This window comes from Hippichthys cyanospilos, chromosome 6 (assembly GCF_059441005.1).
Source record: "Hippichthys cyanospilos isolate Australia breed blue-spotted pipefish chromosome 6, RoL_Hcya_1.0, whole genome shotgun sequence".
Classification (NCBI taxonomy): Eukaryota; Metazoa; Chordata; class Actinopteri; order Syngnathiformes; family Syngnathidae; genus Hippichthys; species Hippichthys cyanospilos.
Window position 1 is genome coordinate 6,075,745 of NC_142374.1, and position 21,104 is coordinate 6,096,848.

Consider the following 21,104-nt stretch of genomic DNA (forward strand, 5'->3'; position numbering starts at 1 on the left):
GGTATTACATCGAGCTTGCATTGTTTCTGCAGTTTGTTTTGCCACCTAGCAAGAGGGCGATTAGCTATTGCTTCTCGACTAGCTTCTTTGTCAGTCATAGCACTACAATCACATGCGCTTATCATACTTGCCAAATCGAGGATGACTAAAAATGTTGGACCCTGTATCAAACGCAGCGTTTTTTTTTTTTTTTTTTTTCCTGCTGCTCAGGACATGAGTGATAAATCTTGCAGCACATTTAAGTGTGCTTCAAGCCACGGCATATCTTGGAGCCACTTTTCAAGAAAAATAAATGTTCAGCCCATTCTCGGTTGTTGTCATGGGTGAAAGCTAGGTAGGGTATGCGAATACGCGACATGAAGCATGCGACGTTACGCATGGGTGATTATATCGTGCATGTGTATCGCCATATCAGTTATGTGCATCCCTGCTAAAGGGTTAGCGATTCAATATTATAATATTACGCACTTGCTCCTAAGTTAGAGCAGTCAAAAATGTTTGGGTTTTTTTTTCGTCTAATGGAATTTAGTTTTACAAGACCATGAACATTACAGGTCATCGCCCCTAAAATCCCCATTTCCTCCGCATGGGTTCCTCAAATATAGACTCCAAGTGTGCTATTTCACTCCGACCGTTGGAGAACTCAAATCATCGTTGGGTTCGGTTATTCGCATTACTCCAATCACAAAGCCCAGTGAGACTCTACGGTACAAGGAAAGTAAACTGCTGAAATTCAGATTCATGTGAGTGGATCATTCTCTGCAACCTTAGCAGTGGATGAGAACGACAAAAAGTCATCTATAACGACGTTAAAGATTTTCTTTGTTTTCTAAAATGGCTTACCTTATCTAGAATCCCATGTCACATTGTAGTCACCCTATGGATGGATGGAACTACCCAAATTGAGATCATGTGGTCAAGAAAAATTGGCATGGCCATACAGCAAACGCATAAGCTTTTTATTTTCCAATTAGGAACAATTAACTACCCTTTTATTTAGAAGGTATTCAATGTGAGCAAAAACGAATCAAAAGCCACATCAAAATGCAGCTCATTAGTCAAGGATCGTATTGATGACAATGCCTGGGACAGAAAGGCTCAAGTCCAACGCAGAGAACAGTTTCCGTTCTTAGAGGATGATTTAGGTTAAAAGTCGATGTCATTTGCTAACGCCTCCGTGTTTACTCTTCCCCTGCAGTCTGGCCGAAGCGCAGTAACACTCTCTGAATCACACCCTACTTGGGGCTGACTGTGCCAAAATTGCCACGGCCGCCGTCTCCTTGACATTCTGACTCAGCTCTATTTCGACTGTTATTCACTTCATCCTTCTCACAGTTTCTCTCACACCCCATCTCTCCTTCATCTCTCAGGAAAAGAACTTGGAGTGGTTCCCTCGAATGAGAGCCATGTCTCTGGTGAGCAACGAGGGGGATAACGAGCAGAATGAGATGCGATCACTGCAGGAGAAACTGGAGAGCACTGTCACGCTGGTGGCTCAGCTTTCTGGCCAGCTGTCTGAGCTCAAAGAACAGGTAAAGAGCCATTTTCATACTCTTCGCGTTAGAATATTACTCTATGTCCCTATATTAGCACCATCCTATTTTGACGTGATAAAGATTAGTGGGCCAAGAGGTCACAGGAAATGGGCCATGCTTAGTGGCCACGCGTCTCTGGCATCATCCTAAATTCTCTAACCAATTAGCTCTTTTTCTAGGGATCTTAATGGGAATGTATTACACAATTAGGTTATGGATCAAGTGTCTTAGTAATATGTCAGTGACACACTTTTGTATTTTAATTGTAGCATACTCCCCACGCCATATTTTTGGTTGGTGAAAGTTGTCTGCCTTAGAAACTTTCATTTCGATCCACTGCTATTAAATACACAGAGCACCACTGACTGGGCACTTTACTCCCGTTTTTGCAGACCTTAGTATGATCCACCTTATTAATCGACTGATTATGGCTCTTCAAAATAAACAACCAAATAATCAGTGTTTGCTGGCTGTTTTCACTTGTATGTACTGTATGCTAACTATTTACAGCAGTTGTACACGAGTAACTAGGTTCTCATCATTCATTAGACAATAATGCTTTACCAAAACCTTGCATCCTTAAATATTAATTATGAAATTTGCTGATGAGGTCACTCTTTGGACCTGGATTTAAAGCAACGCAAATCCTATTTTATAGAAGCTACACTTGTTGGAGCAATGCAAGTTGGAAAAATATGGCAAACTGTAACGATTTACACACAAGCTAAAGTCAGTAAAAAAGACATGCACGAAAAGTATTAATGGTCTCATAACTTCATGAATTAAATTCATTGCAGTTCGCGATGCAGTCTGGTGACTGAAAAGGAAAGATTTTTTTCAACATTATTTTTACAGTTGACCCCCACTGTTTGTGGTGAATCAGAACTAGGCAAGCTGGCAAATAGCAAAAATCTTGTCTAAATGAAACCTATTCAAATGCGTTTGGAGGAAAAGGTATGTTGTGGATTACATAGCTTTTTTTTTACTATTCATTGCATGTTTAATAATTCAGCAATTAATAATCTATATGTTTCGGTCGAAAATCACCGTAAACCTTGAGAAAAAAATCGATATCGGTCAGGCTCAAGACATGAGTCAGCATTTATGTTATGCTAGCGTTAGTCAGGCTACAGGTCAACCAAGGATCATAATTAAGTTAAAATGTAGCAATCTCTTGTTGCTGTACCAGCACTTCCCGAGAGTTGTCCTCACTCAGATGCCCCAAATATGACCCCGACTCGTCTATACAGCTTCCAGACCTTTGACAGGTTAAAAGTTAGCCCCGAGCCATGTGGATGGTTCCGCTGATGCAAGTGTGACTGATGGCTTGCATCACCTGCCTCCCCAGCATGTGATCCCGGTCACAGGCTTGTCCTTCTTCCTCTTGCTACAGATATGTCAACGTAACGCTCGCTGGGGGAGTTTGACGCAGATAAATAAAACAACAACCCCCGTGCGCAATCATGGCTGTCACACCGACCAGCTGATCCCCGTTATCGTGTCTGTCATGTCTACTCTGCGTTCAAAGTAAAACTCCACCACATGCTTGTGTGTCCTTCACAGATGACGGAGCAGAGGAAGCACAAGCAGAGGCAAGGATTATTGGGTCCTCCGCAGACAAATCATCACATCGCTAATCACTGAAGGTCTCACAACAGGACACAATGGATGGACTCTCCACTGTGAGGGGAAAAAAAACAATGGAAATGCATAGTGCACACCTATAGCTACTTCAACATTGGGTGGCAGACGATTAGTCACAAAGTGCCTTTTGTATGACAGCACTGCCATTTATGGGCCGCGTCCTTACCAATGTCTCATTTGCAGCAAACTATACAGGTTGCTTACATGCAGAGTAGCTCGACTGTGAATGATCAAGCAGCCTTGGCATGCATCGACTAATGTGGTGTTAGTGCGGCCAACGGAGGGTGAAGGAAATTGTTATGGGAAGATTAGTTCTTTGCTGTCCCAGCCCAATCGCCTTCGTTTTCTTTACGTCGTCAGATCGGAAGGTGGACTACTGGTACTGAGATCCGTGCTTGGCTGTGAGCTGGGGGTTTTCCTATTCCTTTTAGATTTCTGGTAAGCGCTTTTTTAGAACTGGAGTATTATTTTTTTACTTTTTTTTAGCTGGAATCTTTGCTGCCTCACTCATGTTTTAAACTGGATTATTGTTTGCTTAAAATGCACTTTTTCATACGAAAGGGAGAAATCTGGCCAATTTAGGGATGATGCCTTTGACTGTGATGCATTCACTGCACCGCATCCTTTTTTTTTTTTCCTATATTCAGATTTCCACAGAGTAGTAATTGAATGTGAATAAATTTGATTGTTATTACTTGAAAATTAAAATTTGATGGCTAATTTGTTCAGTGGCATAGCATGTAATAATGACTGGAGACAATAATGAGCTACTTTTTTATTGGATGTCAGATATAGTAATATACTAAATGTTTTGTCGTCTTCTACTCTTTCTTTAAACCTTGTGTCTGTTTGAATAAAGTGTATGCGTGTGTGTGTGTGTGTGTGTGTGTGTGTATATATATATATATATATATATATATTTATATATATATTTATATATATATTTATATATATATATATATATATATATATTTATATATATATATATATATATATACAGTATATACATACATACACACATAAATGTCATGAAGACTTGTCTGCAGTTTATTTCTAAAACAAGTTTTTCATGAACAGATTCAAGAGTTTTATTGTCATATGCATAGTAATACCACACAATGAAAATCTTGATAATCGAGCAAATAAAAAGGTAGTCCATAAAACAAAAAACAGTAATAGAGCAATAAGGGCAGTAATAATGAACAAATAATAAATGAGTAGACATACATGCATTTTACGGAGTAGACTGAGTGTAAGAGAATGTATACATATAAGGAAAATAGTTCAAAATATTACGTTTTTAGCAGCTTTCCTGCACAGTGCCAGGTTTGCAAGGTGCATGTGTACATGCAATAAGAGGCAGATTAGAGTGTGAGGGGTTTGTTGAGATCCGTATGGCCTGTGGGTAGAAGCTGTTTGCCAGCCTGCCAGTCCTGGCCCTCAGGCTCCTGTAGCGTCTACGTATTATGTACGCTTATAGAAGCAGTTTGTGAGTGGGAGTTATTCTAAATGGGAGCGGTATTATGTATTTATTTATTTTAACTCTGGTCCGGAACTGGAGCGAACCCCTCTTCAAACCCCATCAAACTTTATTATCAGCTTTTTAGATATGGTCAAATAATAACTGTGCCTTCCATCAAGGATACGGATGTGTATTTTTTCTGTTTGCTTTTCACAAAATACTCAGATGGTTGGGTCAAACTCACCCGTGTCCTTGGTAGAAGACCACATAATTAACTACTCAATATTTTGTAACTGAAAAGAGAACTACTTGCATCACCATTCACAGCTTGATACTGAAGTAACTTCATTGATTGAAACAGACAATTATTAATAAGCTATAAATTTCTTTTTTTTTTTTTTTAAATCGACATTGATTAACATTTTGTAATGTTTTTAAGCCATCTTCAGTGTTTTTATTTTCCTAATTTGTCAGTCAGGTTCACGGAGTATCACTGCAAACACTTGAGTATTGTGGTAGTTAAATGAACCCACTTGTTATTGCAGACACTCAAGCGTTGTGGTAGATAAATGACCCTACTTGTTCAATTGTTGGCTTTGAGAAGGCCTTGAAGCAACAAGTAAAATCTCAATTTGCGCAGTTCAATGACAAATCGCCCAAATAAGGCGACTAAACAAACACGTCTTCCACTGCAGATGACCACCAGTGATAGTAGAAAATACTGTATATTTAAAATTATGACAATATTCCAAAAACATGCATGGCAGGTGTACTGGACACTCTAAATTGTTCTTAGTTTGGGATAGGCACCACTGACGCTTGTGTGACTTAGCGGCTATAGAAAATAGATGAATGGATAGAATCAAAATGTGGAACTTGGAAAGCAAAAAAAGCTCTACCTTGGCTGCTTACGGTGCATTAGCTTAACATGTATTTTAATTATTTTATTTATGGGAGATAATGGTCAAATGTGAAATCTAAACATGAAGTACGCACCCTTAATTTTAGGGTCTATTTCTAGTTTTCTCTGTTACCGTGAATAAGGCAACGATGTAAAAACTGATGCAAAACAGATTAAATCTCATCTTTTGTAAACCCGTAAAATTTTCTTGTGTTCATATCCATAAGTTATAGCGTTTCAAATTTCCCATTGTAGGCTGTCTGTGAACGCCTTGTCACTGTGATGTTGAATGCACTCGAGACTGTTGTTTTTCCTTTTCCTCACGACGCAGTTAGAGCTAATTTTACCATAAATACCCGAAATTGAGCAGCATCCATTTTTTACCAACTTTATGATTGTGTGTACAGTATATGCTAAAAGACAGCAAATAATAAATGAGTCAAATGGATTACCTTATCGGTGCACTCTTAATTGAGTCTGCTGGAGACGTTACTTTTCCGCTCGGTTTTAGTATTATTCCTGTGTGTGAACAAGGATGGACTCGGACATCAGTTCAGTCTGCCTGCTTATTTTATTGAAAATAATGCCGTAACAACTTCAATAGTGTTGAATAATAATTCAAAAATAAAAGAAACATTTTTTTTAAATCTAATCTAAGTTACTGTTTGTAGAACGCACCCATACTTTTCACCTTCATTTGGGGGGGGTGTCTTAGATATGGGGAATTACGGTACTCATCAGCAGCATCAAGAGTGATTAGAACCGTTTTAACGGTTGTATGTTTTGGGTTTTTTTTTCTAAATTTATATCACAGTAAAGGCTGTTTAAATGTCATTCAACTGCCGTTTTGTTAATTGAGGTGGAATTTTTGACCCTGGAGAAGATGAATCAAAATGCCATTATTTGAGAATACTGTACTAACAAATTGAAGGTTGGCTTAATCCCAGAGTGGATAGTATGCACTTAAGCGATTCCTCTCCATTTCAGACAACTTTAAACCCATTTGACGTCAGTCCGTAAGGCTCCAACAATAATCTTTCATTAAAATATTTTTCTCCATTGATGAAAAACAACTCCATGTAATGATAGAATGATGGACACCCTATTCTAAATACTCTCTTGGAGGAGAAAACAAAGTGAATGTGTTATATGGTATTTAGGGTTTAATGTTTTTGCTGAAATAATTTAGTCATTCATAAATGCAGTTTGATGTACAGTATTTGATTTTGTATTTTTAGCACGGATTAGTGTCCCCATTGAAGAGTCTCGTTCTACAGCGTGTTGGTGTACGTCCACAATATGATTTGACACTCGCATTGCTAATACAAAGCTGGCCAAACGTGTCTATTTTTATGTTATGCTTGTCCTTGTGTAACCCAGAAGATGAATGCATTCCACTAAGTCACCCGCCGTTCATCCTGTCCTAACGTTTACCTTCTGCGGGGAACCCCGGCCCACCCCTCCCCTCCTGGCTTGGGTTTGTTGTTTACACCAGCAGGGCTGTGTCTGCTCCTGCTGCCTGTGACAGCCATTAAATTTAGCCCACGCAGAGATACTTTTGTGTGTTGCGTAGACAATACGGATCAAGTGCTGTAATAACTGAATTGGGTGGTGTCAAAGACAAAGCGTGCGACCGCACAAATACGTCAGAGACGTCATTCAAGATTACTTCTTACTCATGACTAAAAGCTCTCACACACTACAAAAAGCTCTATACACACCACTGTATTTCACACACATAAACACACTATGAAAATGCTCACATGCTACCTTTTTTTCTTGCTCATATACAACGCTAACTAAATGCTCTCTGACTACTCGCAAAACACACAGTAAAAAATCCTAGTCAGCTCAACTACTGAAATGCTCTCAAACGATACTCTGATAAACATCTCATTTGTTTATTTTTTGTTTTTTTTACTTCTTTCGCTCCTTCCTGCTCATCATTTGCGCCAACATGCTCGTTACTCTTCCACGGGTAATCATCTTTGGACCTGTGCAATTTGTTTGAAATGGAAGTCTTTGGAGATGATTTGCTGGTCATCTTACTTGGGACGTCCTTTACCCAAGTGATGACTGTTGTGAGACCAGAGCGTGGAAGGTTGCCCTTTTCTGTTTCTCCCCACACCTACTGACATCCATGCCGGCTTGTTCAAGCACACGTTCAAGGGCTGAAGGAGATAAGTCAATCTGTCTTTTTTTTTTTTTTAATATTGTGTCAAAGTCTGCCGAAAAAAATATCCAGGCAACCTCATTGTTGACAATAAAGAGGCAATAGGGCGGCATTTGATGAAAGTGAATTTGAAAGTGCAAACCCACACCCAACGGATGTATATTATATCGAAGAGCAATATACTGCATAATCATTTTAAGCCTTGTAAATGACATAGTACTTAATTCACATTCAAATGAATGTTATTCCAACACAGATATGTGGGGTTGAAAATGAGGGGTTGAAAATGAGGAAGAAAAAAAAACTCAACTTGTACACGGAGAAATTTGGTAAATAGTTCTCCCTTGTAGAACTGTTGTGATGTAGTGGTTTCCCGAGGGGGCCGATTACATTGGAACAGGTGTTACTGTGTGTGCTCACTTGACACCAGTGTTGGAAGTAATACATTCCAAAAGTAATGTAATTGCTGTAATTCACTGTAGCGTGGTAGTGTAATATATAACACACAAAAAAATAGTAATATTGTACTTGTTACAAATGAAAGCAAAGTAAGAAATTACAACACATTTTTAGCCTGAAAGTGGTGTCCATACACACACACACACACATTATATATATATATATATATATATATATATATATATATATATATATATATATATATATATATATATATATATATAATCAGAGGTCCTTTCACTCCTGTGCCGTTTTTTGCCCAAGGAATGGTCAACTGTTGATAGTGTGATAACAAAGAGAGCTTGTCATGTTGAACTTTGACATGTCACGATCTGGGTGAAGTTTCAACTCCCTGGGTGTCTTCTTTCAATGCTTTCCCTTTGATGCGAAATGCCTTTGACGTAAAGGATTGGACAAAATACTGCACAAGGGGTAAAAATGACACCTTAGGTCAAATTGTGCAGCAGACATCTGTGCTTTTTCTGTTTAAAGAATCACGGTTGTCTCACAGGTCACCCGAAGCGACATTATGCATTGTTTTTGTCTTCAAAGATCAGATGACCTCACAGTTGATTGTTGAAGAGGTCGGATGGTTCCTCCTTAGTGTCTTATAAATAAGCATGACCCCATGATGACAAGCATGTGACTTGCTGTGTCTAAGCCTTTTGTAGTCACATGATGCGTCATGACTACAGAACAACACAAACTTAAAGGTGCCAGTCCTTGTTGGGTCAACCATGATGCACATTTCATTATTATAAAGTAAAGCATTCTTGTTAGCATACCATTAATAATAGACCCATATGAGACTGATTTCCAATGCATGCACCAGTGCTGAGGTTAATTGTGCTAAATGATGATGAATTGCCATGACAGGGAAATCTTTGAGACAACATTGCAGTTCATTTCTGTGCAAAGTCACACTTGTCACTTTTGAATGAACTGTTAGAATCACAGTCAAATACATGTGAGTTTGATCAGAGATCACATTGTTTTTTCGCCAGTCACACGTTAAATCACACTTTTGGTTTGAGGCTTTGAAAGCAGCGCTGCTGATGTTAAAGAAAGACACCAGGCTCTTCTTGCACTGAGATGGTAAAAAGATTTTTATTTGCACATGTGAGTTGTTAGTTACACGCGGGGCCGCCGCTCCCTAATTACAGAACATGCACTGTGCTCAGAGCCTCACCCTCCATTTTCCACACCACGGAGTGAGTGGAGCACCAAATTTGCTCAAGGAAGGCAAAGGCAATGATTGCTGCGAAGACAACAATCTGATAAAAATCTGTAGGAAATCTTTGCTGACACTTCTGCAGCAAGATAGAAAAAAACTAAAACAAACTGAGGAAGCTTATGCTTCAGTTGGAAATGAATGAATGAAAAAAAAAGTTTGAGACACAAAGCAGCTACTCGTTAGTTAGGAACCTTTGTCTCCAGTCTCTTTCAAGTAGACTATAGGTAACCACCCCGAAGCAGCTTTGATTATTGTTTACTGAATTGTTCTCTCATTGATCTTGTACATGCTTCATTCATCCAATTAAAAGGAGTGGTAAAATGACTAAAATATATCATCAAAACATAGGATAATTTTTGGTTGACTTTTAACAAATTTATGTCCAGTCAATCTACATGTGAAAAAATCCTCGCGTTGAAATCTTTCCCTCTTTCTTACTCCCTCACACAAGGAAAAATCCAAAATTACGAAATGTTTTTTTCTGCATTAGCATTGCACTGGAATTCACGACAGCGAAAACAGGTCTGCAACAAAAGTCTATCTTTGTTTATATTTGACGCGCCAGCACTTGTATCGCATCACTTTATACTCGGAGTGACTTTCTCCTCAGTCAGACGATATTCTCCCATACTATAGGTGGCAGTACATGGAGTCTACAGCATACAAACAAGAATCCTAGGAGAGTCAAACGATCTAAACAGACTCCTCATCTCTCCTCGCAATGTGGTGCTCGCCATGGTGTTTATGGTATTTAGGCCACGCTAGGCTTTTCAGACAAATCATAAAGGTGTTTGTACTGGCAAACTTCCATCAGCAATAGTTTGCCCGCCATGTTTTCCACTGGTAAAGAAATTCCGGAAGATATGCGTTGCAGAAAATCTGGCCCGCGTAGACTCGCACGGAGGGGTGTGGTTGCCGAAAAACGTCATTTTGACTCGCGGAGATCGCGGACGCATTAACCTCAAACTAAGCTTAACACTTGAAGGCAGGATAAAAGTAATAAACATGAAAGATTGATGAAGCAAAGTGAAAGACATCATTCAAGAAATTGATGTAAGTATGAAAATGAATGCATATTGTAGACTTGACAATTTTTTTTCTTTTTTCAATGTTGGATACTTTTGTTTCAGTCAGATTGTAGAAAGCACAATGCGTTTTTATGTTTACGCCCGAGACAGATATTTGCTATAGTGAAAAGTCCCCTGTTGTAAAAAATTTCTGACTGCAATAATGATTTCATTGTTGAGGAGTCCTGAAATCATCGTGAGTGGTATGCACTAATTTATCGCTTTGATCCAGGCCATATTTGACTGACTCTGACAAAGGGTCCTCGTGCGTCAAAAAATTAAAATGAAAGTTTTTCATCAATTCAACTTGTACTCTGTCTTTGAAAATGATACAGCATACATGGAGGTCCCTCAAAAATTGACAGCTAGAGCAATTTGAATGTCGCTATTATATATATATCCACACACACACACGTCTTTGTGTGTTCAACAAGAGTACTGTATATGGTCACAGCGCTCCGAATAACAAATGCAACAATTCATAATGTTTTACTTTCGTTGTTTGTTCAATTTACATAACATCACACACACACAAACACAGAATGGACAAAAAAAAGAAAACTCCATAAATAATGTGACTTTCTGTGTAACAATGAATTTAAAACAAGACGTTGACTTCCATGCATGTTTTTTGCCTTGGTCTGCACAGAATGAAAACAGTCACATAAACAGACCAAAACTAGTATTTCATGAAGTTGACCACATTACATGCCATTTTGAGCATTAAACTGAACATACATCTTGAGATGAACTAACACATTCAAAAAATATTGTAGAATGCATGCTTGCTTGTCATTTTGTGACAATTCTGAAGCACATACTATAACCCTACTCACCTGCTGCAACATGACACAAGTGGTATTATTTATGACGCGATGACCACACAAAATGTCTATGACAGCCTTCCGTGTCCACTTTGATCCGCTATCCATGTTCCGTCACACCTTGTTCCACCGCTGGAAGGATCCGATTTGAAGGCCGGAGAAGAAGACTTGGTAGCGGTGCTTCCACATGATGAAGGCGCCCAAAGCGCATAAGAAAGCCTGGCTCAGGTTGAGCACAATCTGGAGCAAATGGTAGAGCACGAGCGTCTCGGTGATGTCCTGACAGTCGTGGACGCCCTCGTAGGTGAAAGTGCGAGCTATAGGGTCTCGGGGGTCCAACGTGCACACGCAGGCCTCAGCGGTGGCAAGACAGCTGAGGTTGCTGGTCTGCGCGTGGTGGTATCCAGCAAAGGCCACAACCAACGTGGATATTACCAGGCCGATTACGCACAAGGTAAAGTACAGGAGCTGTGGACAGGAGGAGGAGTGTCACATCATGTTTTATCAGTTTTGTTTGAATGCTCAATATCAGTGATGCGCGTCCAAAAAGGCGATGGTTCTCGGGATGGGATAAAACCCCTCAAGTTGAACCTAAAAGTAAGAATAGGTTCTATGGGGTCCTATCTTGTGAAACATCGCATTGTATTCATAAGATTGTGTTTGTAAGAAATAGACGAAGCTGCAAAAGACACTCATTTCCATCTTTCAGGGGGCGGCCATTTTGCCACTCGTTGTTGACTGAAAATGACATCAAAGATGCTAACAAATAAGGTTAAGAAATTATCTTTTTAAATTATTACATATGTTCTACCCAGATAAGTGTTACATAAGTAAAAGTTTTAAAAAAAGGAACTAGATGTGAACTATATTTTTTGTCAGAATTACCTAGAAACTAATTCTTCAGAAGTTATGTGATTTTTTTTTTTTTTTGCAATACTGTTGAAATGGATTTATTGAGTCTGAAAGAATGTATTCTTTGGCTTTGTTGAAAATAAAGAAAAAGTAAATCGATGCACTTATTAAATTAATGTTTTTGTCAAAATAATGCATTCATTGCGCCAAATCTTTGAGAAACAAAATGTTTTAATGTGTTCCACAATGAAATAAAACAATACATTCTTTCAATTAGATATTTGTACAGTAAAAAGGCTAAAAAAACAACAGATTTGTAATAAGTTAAAAGAACTTATATAAATTCTTGTACCCCTAGTATATTTTTATTATATTTATATTTATTTTGACTTTTATCTTTTTATTTATATTCTTTTGAATTCCTTTTTTTCTGTACAGTATTATTCTTTTTTGTTTTCTACTATTTTTTGATTATTTGTCATAGTTGATGATTTTTGCAATAAAAAAGCAAGCTCACTTCTCACATGCAACAAATATTTGACTTTTTTTTATTCAAGTACATATTCTACTGAAGTAGGGATAGTGGCTCAGTGGTTAACAGGTCTGCCATACAAGTCTGAGGTTTGGGGATCAAATCTTCATTTTGATCTTCCTGCGTTTTTTTCTGTGCTTGTGTAGGTTTACTCTGACTTCTTACCACACCTAAAAAAACTTAAAAGAACAGCTTTATACTTAGCCATTTTCAGTAGTAAAAAAAATAATGTCTATAATTAGATTGAAAAAAAGAATTATGTACAATGATCAAGTTTTTCTACCTGCTGTCATCTGAAAATGATGTCCCATGCTTAAGGCTCAGGCAACGACTAACCAAGGCTCTTTTTTTTCCTCGTTTCTGTTATGTGCTTAGCTCTGAGTGCATGTGGTAAGATTATCAGATTATTATAGACAAATGATTAAATTTTTACTACTGAAAATAGCTAAATAAATTGAACATGCCTTTACATTTGTCATTGATGTCATTATGAAGTGCTCTTTGTTTATATGTGCCCTGCCATTGGTTGGCAACCAGTCCAGGGTGTTAACCAGCTCGTCCAAATTCAGCTGGAATATGCTCCTTAATGTACTTGATATAAAATGTCATGATGTAACGAACATGTTACTTTTGTTCCTGATTTCAGCTCAGCAGGCAATTTCCTCTCATTATTATTCTCATATTTATGCTGCATTACACTGCATACTTCATTTTAAAACAATCAACACACAATTCATTGCAAAAGCTGCTCTATTACTTTTTTCAAGCTGAAGACTTTTTTTTTTTCTCTCTCTGCGAGACCACAATTTGAATGGAATATGGTGACTCATACTCCCGATTTTGCACTGTCCAGCTTTATGGTCGCTTTTCTCCATTTCTACATCTTACATAATTCGCTCACATGACTTTTGTGAGGGAGTTGCAATTCACAGCCTCTAGGTTGTTCGGAGGCTGTGTCAGGCCCAAATCACCTGATCTATATTCGAAAGTATAGCTGGAGAGATTTTCATTGCATAAGGCCCAGAGGTCATCGCGAGATAAAGGGTGAATGATTACTGTGGCTAAAGGTCATCTTCACGGTGACCTCAGAGGACATGCCATTTATAAGAACATATAAAATAACACATGACTGAAAATGACTGTTATGATGTACTTCAGGGTTAGTGTTGTAAAAATACTGTATATTTTCTGCTTTTTCAGTCTCCTTGTCTCATGAATAACCCACCCTTGTAAACAGGCGTGCTGGTGCCTGTTGCAGGTTTATTTCAAAGAGATTACCCACAATTGTACAGGGCAAGGCCTGACAATCAGATCAGGATCTCCGTCTCCTGAGTGTGTGTCTTTTGAGCGACCGCCAGTATCTAAAAATACAGTCGTAAAATGTGACAATGGCTTTACGATGTTTACGCAATTTGGCATGCGCAATAACACTTACGTTTGATCTTAATCCATCGCTTATATAACAGCAGCCTTCATTTGCTGGCGCGTTTGCGCTCACTTACATCCTCCTTATGGAATTATACAAGATGACGTGTGCAGCTTCATTCCAAATGGCATTCATGCTAATTTTGGAACAGTCATGAAATCTGAAGCATGGTCGGTTGGTAGGGGCGCGGTCACAGCAACTGGATCAACAACTCTTGACTTAGCATTTCGTGACGGAAAGAAGAATTTTCTTGTGGTTGCTTCCTTCTATTGCAAGCGTGTTTCAACCTTTGCATACAACGTCATCAATTAAAAAAAAAGAAATTCAAGAATGATTGTCTAAATATATGATGGTGATGATGATTATTATTGTTGTCATTATTACTACCACCACCACCAACAATAATGATAATAATATATAATAAATCATATTGTTCCTAATATTTAAAAATTTGAAGAATATTTCTTCGTATTTTTAAAAGTGTGCGTGTCTGCTTGCAGATACTTCCGTTCATCCAACATCTATACCTAGCTTTGTAAAAGTGAATATTTGAAACAGCAATTGTAATATCATTATCGCTGTTGTGATATTTAGTGCAAATTATTATAAGGCCTGTATATGTTTTGCTTTTCCTGCACGTTATCAACATGACAAGCACACACACGTGCTAAGGATTTGTAATGTGGACTTCTTGCAATATTCCTTTGAAAATCTTTTCAATTCAATGAATGCACTCCATTAAAAAGTCCTCTGTGAACTTTGCACATACACAAACAACAAAGATGAACTGAGGACTCTTGCCAAGCCATACCACACTGCTGTCAACTAATTTGATTTGCTTTATACGGTAATTGCAACTGCATACGTTTCCTGGTGAATGAAATGGCTCCATGCAGTTATGTCGATGGCAAGAAAAAAAAATGCTCAGCATTGTTTTCTTTCTTCTTTCTTTCTTTTTAGGGGTAGGTTGAGGCTTTTCTTTTTCTGGATCACTACAGGGTTAGGGTTCGATAGTTTGTTTCATGGCAGACTAATTTAGGTGTCGGGAGCTAGGATGGTGGTTGAAAACCGAGCAGATTAGATTGTCCAAAAGTTCCATAAAGGCTTACACTGAACTAAATATTTTTCTCAAATACTCATTTATGCATTACACACAGTTGAACAATAATAGTAATACTATAATAATAATTATTTTTAGGAATGTCAAAAACCCTGAAAATACACATTCCTGAATTAATATCTAACTTTATCACTCTGGATAAACATCATCATCATTGTACATCCTGAGACAATGCACAATGATGCTATGAAGTCAAAATACACAAATAAATTAGATGGAGTAAAATGAGATTGTGGCTAATTTCACCTGCTCACATTGCTTAATTTAGCTAATGGCTACCTGAGGTTAGGTTCAGACTGCAAAACGTAATGCTTGTTCCAATTTTGTTGTGAAATCTGTCTTTTTATTGTGAGGTCGCTCACATTTTCAAATTCAATGCGCAGAAGACGCCGTGACATCACACATAGCGGACGTGCTCAACGTTTCAATGGCTGGCCGAATGGCTGTCATGCTGGAACCAAATTATGTACAATCTGTTACGTTTAAGCTGGAAAGGAGAGGGAAATGTGGGCATTTCGGAGATGGCATTTTGTTCCGTGACAGCAACATCTCCCTTGCTCACTCCGAGCGAGCGAGAGTACACACGCACAAACACAGAAAATACACCTTGTTCTCTTTCCCTCTGAATATTTTTAAACTTCTTCGCCTGGTCTTCTATCGTTGCCTGTTTTTTTTGTTCTGCGTCTTTTTGAGCGCATAATTGTGACATTTGTTGCTTGTTTGTTATGTGCAAGCCGGATGAATGCGACCTGGCTGTTCAGACTGGTCGCATTTTAAAAGATCGCATACGTTATTGGATTTAGTACCACTTACCCAAGTGGCCTGAGTAGCGTTTGAAAAAAATCAGATGCGCCGTGCATACTGCCATCAAAGGGTCAGACACGGGTTGGACAGGGATGAAAAACTCTCAATTGTGTCACATCAGGCTGCAGTGGGAACTTAATCTTAGTGAATTTATTTTCTACCAAAGCTTATACACCTTTATGCTAAAGATTTAATGCTCAGTTTTGAAACTCAGAGATATCCTAACACAAATAAAACAAATTCTAAATTAAGTGTATGACTACTATCATGAACAGAGTTAAAAAAAAAAAAAAACTGCTTAAATATCTTACAAGCACTATCAAATGTGTCATATTCGCCGACTTCACACAGTTGAGTTTTCTGAGTAAACATTTAGTCAACGATCATTGTTTAAAATGACTCAACTTGCCTCATGCTTAATTTACTTAAGTCTCCCCGATGCTAATTCCAGGATCGTCGATGAATTAGAGTCCTCATTGATTTCTCGCGTCAACATGAGCACATTCTGTTTATTTGTGTTCGGACCCACCTTGACAATGAACTGCACAGTTGATCGCTCATCCGGGTGATAGGTGACACAGTACAGGATGAATCCCACAACGGCAACCAAACATAGCTGCAAAACAATACAGGCGACTTAGCTTCATTACTTTTAATCACTTTTAAAGTTGATAATCTTGTGTGTTTGTTTTCTTTGGGCCCAGAAGTACAAAACGTTGTTTTGCTCGCATGTTGACGACTGCCACTAATTTATTGCGCATTAAGTGATTACATGACTCTCTCTAACTCCTGCAGACACAGTCTCTCTTTCACACTCTTTCCATGCTGAAGTAATAGTCTTGTGACTAACGTGCAGCATCTCATTTTACGGTTATTCCCAGGTTCTTAAGCACTCAACAGGAATTTCTTGGTAAGTTTTGATGACTGGTGTTTTTCACTTGTAGTCGTCTCGTGAGAAGCTAACTCGGGATGCTGATGAGCAGAGATGTTTTCGACAACACAAAACAACTTGGCTGAATACCGTGGCCGAAACACGAACAAAGACTTTTTTGTTCAACTCAATATACCCTGACTTATTGAGCTGAAGAAAATAGTAAACATGCCTTCACCAAACACTTCAATAGGTAATCCTTCATCGCTGCTCGGGGGAATCGAGTCATATGAACGCTACTCGAGTTGTCTTGAGTTATTGCTTTCATCTCTTGTTTGGCTAAAACTTATGTGACACCTGACTTAACGTTGAATTGGAGAGCTCAATATTTATAAGCAGGTGTCCGTGCACTCAGCGTTTCTTCGTTTTTATCCCTGCGCAAGACTAGTCTACCATGGTCGGGGCAGCACTGCGTCTCTCTGGATGTACTGGAGTGCTGAGTTGCTTTGCCCCTGAGACACCTGACTATTTGATCATGAAAGTGAAATAGACACTACTTAGGTTTTTTGCTGGGACAATTCTTAGCGTGTTTGTGAAATTGGTTTAGCATGTTTTTGAATTGGTAGATAGCCCTAGGCATACTTGGCGTTTAATTGTTATTTACTACACAGAAATGTGGTTGCAAAAAGTATACCAAATTTTACACTTGGTAAAGAAGGTCTAAATTGTAGCAATGATGGATCATATGGACGCACAGGCAAACGGATTCGGTGTGCAGGTACTGCGGTATATATAGACACACACACACACATATATATATATATATATATATATATATATATATATATATATATATATATATATATATATATATATATATATATATATATATATGTTTGGGGGTTTTTTGCAAATCAAGAATTGTATTGAGCCTTCTGAATTATGTTCTTGAATTCATTACAGATTAATGACCAAATGCGTTTAAAAATGGCTTGCTGTCTTTTGTGATGCTATGCTAATGGTTAAACAAATTTGCCATTCCTGGAATCTCCCAAAAAGTTTTGATTTTAGAGATGAGAATTCTTCCCAACGTCAGAGATATTCACCATTCACGTTATCGCAATGTCTTTGCTTTGGTACAAAACACGTCTTTATAAACCAACCCTGAAAGGAGGAAGCCACGGGATGTTGAATTCACCTCATGACAGGCAATGGCAATATAGTCATCGCTTGGAACTTTTAAAAATATCATTTGTATTTTCAATTAGGGAGTTATTTTTAATTCACTCCACAGAACAATAATAACCCCCTTTGACAGTGCCAACTACATTCACTTGGCCTCAAGTGACTTTGTGGCTCTTCTTAGTTTCCGTGTATAATTATATGCATGCTTACCCTCTCAATATAGAATGTTGCTTTAAATCGCTGGTCTTTGTGAGGGTCACTAAACTTGAGACAGAATGTGATCTTCCCTTATGTGAATTTATGTGTCTGAGAATCGAAGGATTTTCTCCATATAGAAATACTTCAAATTTAAGAACACCCTTCAACAAACGGTAGCTTATTCCAAAGACAAAATCCCTAGAAACAAACTCAGCAATGTTGTTTATGAGGTGCAGTGTGGGGAGTAGGGCAGTGACCTCTACACTGCAGAAGGCCAAGACATTCCTACACAGGTGCCTGGCACAACATACTGTAGGTGGGAAGCCTTTTCAGCTTGAGGGTTAGCAATTCATTTAAATCTTTTTTTGTTAATGAGCGCGAGCGAGACGTTCGTTCGAGGCCGTCAATGTTCAGATTTTGGAGAAGAAGGTCCAATGGTGTGAAAGAGGTGTGAGCATAGGCTTCTATTGACAAGCCACACCATACAACAACAACAACATCAACCACGTGACCACCTTCCAGACACATAACTGGGGGAATTCTACACATATAATTTGGAAGGGAAGACGTCTGTTGGATCCTAGAAGCGCTGATTTGCTTCGATTGAACCTTTTGCTGTTTTCCATTCGTGGGCAGGCATTTAGAGGAAGTCGGTGACTGGTTTGGTGGCACCGTATCAAATTGCCACATAGCAAAATGTTTAAGGTCAAAGCGGCATGCTTCACTTGCAATATTTCACTGGACTACTTACCTTTTCAAACGGTTCCATCGGACGTTGTCAATTGAATCTAAACTTTGCGTGTGTGATAAAACTGGTGTTTTGTGGTCGAGTGAGGTTAGGGCCATTGCTGACTTGCAGCGTGGTGAAAATGGAGACACATTGCCTTACATGCACTCGTAACGAGAAACCAGCAGCGTCCATGCAAGGAATGTACAAGGTGAGCACAAAGACGGCGCTTACGATGATCCCGGCCCAGTGCGGCGTCTCTCTGGGCAGGAGTGAAGCGCTGATGGCCAGCATGAGGAAGGCCACCACTGTGACGGCTACCCCCAAGAGCAGCTGCGACAGGGCCACGAGCAGAGGGAAGCGACACACTCTGCACTTGGACTCAGCGTCGTCTGCCGCTGGGGTATCTTCTCTCCTCTTTCCGCCATGCCTCTGCTCTGAGGAACCCTTCTTGCCCATGTCGCTATCTAACAATCGCTACCCTCTCAGCCCACACCGCTTTTTTCGGCACTGTTTGAAAACGGATGAGCTCGGCTGCCTGCTCCGCCGCCGGCCTCCCACCCCCACCCCTTATTCCCCTCCCTGCCCAGGCCTCCTCTCACCATAACTGCTATTTGGAAGCAGAGGAGGCGCTGAACTAATATGGAAAACATTTGGAATGGATTCCTTGAGCGGCTCCGGTGCCACATATAGAGCAGGAAGCTCACAATGAGGCAAAGGAAGAGGAGGGAAGGGTGACAGAAAGTCGCAAAGGGCGATTCCAACATACCACTGCGCTGCCATAATCTCAAGTATGCACATTAAAGAGAGGAACGCGTGTGACCACCAGTGTTGAGCGAGTTACTTCAAAACTGTACTGCATTATTACTAAGGTATTTGAAATGTAAGGCATTACACTACTATTACATCACTTTTATATTACTCTCACCAACATACCTGGAAATATGGATTTGCCAACCTAAATACAGCTCATAATGTTCATTTATACATCCAGTAAAAGTTTGGCTTGAGTCTAAAGACAATACAAATCATTTAATCTGTATTGTATTGTAAGCCTTTACAGACAAGGTACAAAATATTTATGTGTGTTTTGTTTTTTTCACTAACTTCACATTACAATGACTTCCTTCTATATTGTTTGTCAAATTGCTGGTGCTATTTTGTGAAGTAGACAGCTCTATAACTATTATATTCTTCTTGTTTTTATCTCTGACGAACTGAAAATAATGCGCATATGTCCATCTTGTATACGTATTGTACATATTCAAGCTGTCGTCTGCTGCTGCCGTACTCATCTCTGCTGGATTGGGGACTAATAACAGAAAGTAAACATTTTGCCCTTGGCTTTTCTCCTCCGGATCTTACTGTGTTTTTGGCGAATTTGGAAAAGAAAAAACACCACTTTCAGGTTAAAAATGCATTGTAATGCATTGTATTACTCTCCTTTGTGCCGAGTAAAATCTTACTTTTTCTTTTGTGTGTGTAATGCACTACACTTCCGCGTTACAGCAAAAAGTAACGCATTACAGTAATTACATTAATTTTCAAAAGCATTGTTTCCAAAAATCAAAACGACGAGTGCTTGTTCATTCAGTGAAGATACTTTTTTTGCAAGTTGGTGGCATCCTGTGCCTTCTTTCTTCCACATGAAAGAACCACATGTAAAAATCACGAGAAAACTTACATGTTAAATAATTTTTATATCTAACTTTAACATTATGTTACAGAACTTGAGAATCTAACAGCCGATTGTGTGACCTGTTTAGGATCCCGTTTCTAAATTCTAAATTGGTATGAATATGAACATGAGTGTAAATGGTTAGTAGTTACTGCGTTATACAATCCACCTAAATAAATTTTACAAAAGCAGTTATTGATTTGCACATTTGGGGTACACATTTGCAGCTCAGGCCTTCCTGTGTGGAATTTGTATGTTGTATCTGTGTTTTCACAGGGTTCCTCCCGTAATTCAAAAACAAGCATGTGATATAAATTGAACATCCTCAATTGTTCAGATGTTTGGACAAGTTTGGCCATTGTGACCTGTGATCTCGCACAAAGTCGGCTTGGATAGGCTCCATCTAAGCTAC

The 21,104-nt window shown here is 38.8% G+C and overlaps 2 protein-coding genes across 2 annotated transcripts in view; one reads left to right on the forward strand and one right to left on the reverse strand.

The window, feature by feature from the left end:
- itpr2 (inositol 1,4,5-trisphosphate receptor, type 2) overlaps positions 1-5,998 on the forward strand; it is a 64,701-nt gene extending 58,703 nt beyond the window's left edge. Inside the window, exons 56-57 of the mRNA XM_088416706.1 lie at positions 1,371-1,532; positions 3,099-5,998. Coding sequence (XP_088272832.1) covers positions 1,371-1,532; positions 3,099-3,179 — 243 coding nt within the window. The 3' untranslated portion in view covers positions 3,180-5,998. The remainder of the gene's footprint in view (positions 1-1,370; positions 1,533-3,098) is intronic.
- A 3,264-nt stretch (positions 5,999-9,262) lies between these two features.
- On the reverse strand, positions 9,263-19,563 carry sspn (sarcospan (Kras oncogene-associated gene)). Its single transcript, XM_088417215.1, has 3 exons — positions 19,249-19,563; positions 16,563-16,649; positions 9,263-11,767 (listed from the first exon to the last, which is right to left on the reverse strand). Exons 1-3 carry the CDS (start codon positions 19,471-19,473, stop codon positions 11,414-11,416), a joined length of 666 nt encoding a protein of 221 aa, XP_088273341.1. The 5' UTR covers positions 19,474-19,563; the 3' UTR covers positions 9,263-11,413.
- Between the last annotated feature and the right edge of the window lie 1,541 nt (positions 19,564-21,104).

Bases quoted from the DNA above. Each gene is read 5' to 3' on its own strand.
- sspn (XM_088417215.1), bottom strand. From the start codon at position 19,473: ATGGGCAAGAAGGGTTCCTCAGAGCAGAGGCATGGCGGAAAGAGGAGA. The intron at 16,650-19,248 runs GTAAGCGCCGTC...ATTGTTTTGCAG, and splicing joins CGCACTGGGCCGGGATCATC to CTATGTTTGGTTGCCGTTGT. The intron at 11,768-16,562 runs GTGGGTCCGAAC...TCCTGTCCACAG, and splicing joins CTGTGCAGTTCATTGTCAAG to CTCCTGTACTTTACCTTGTG.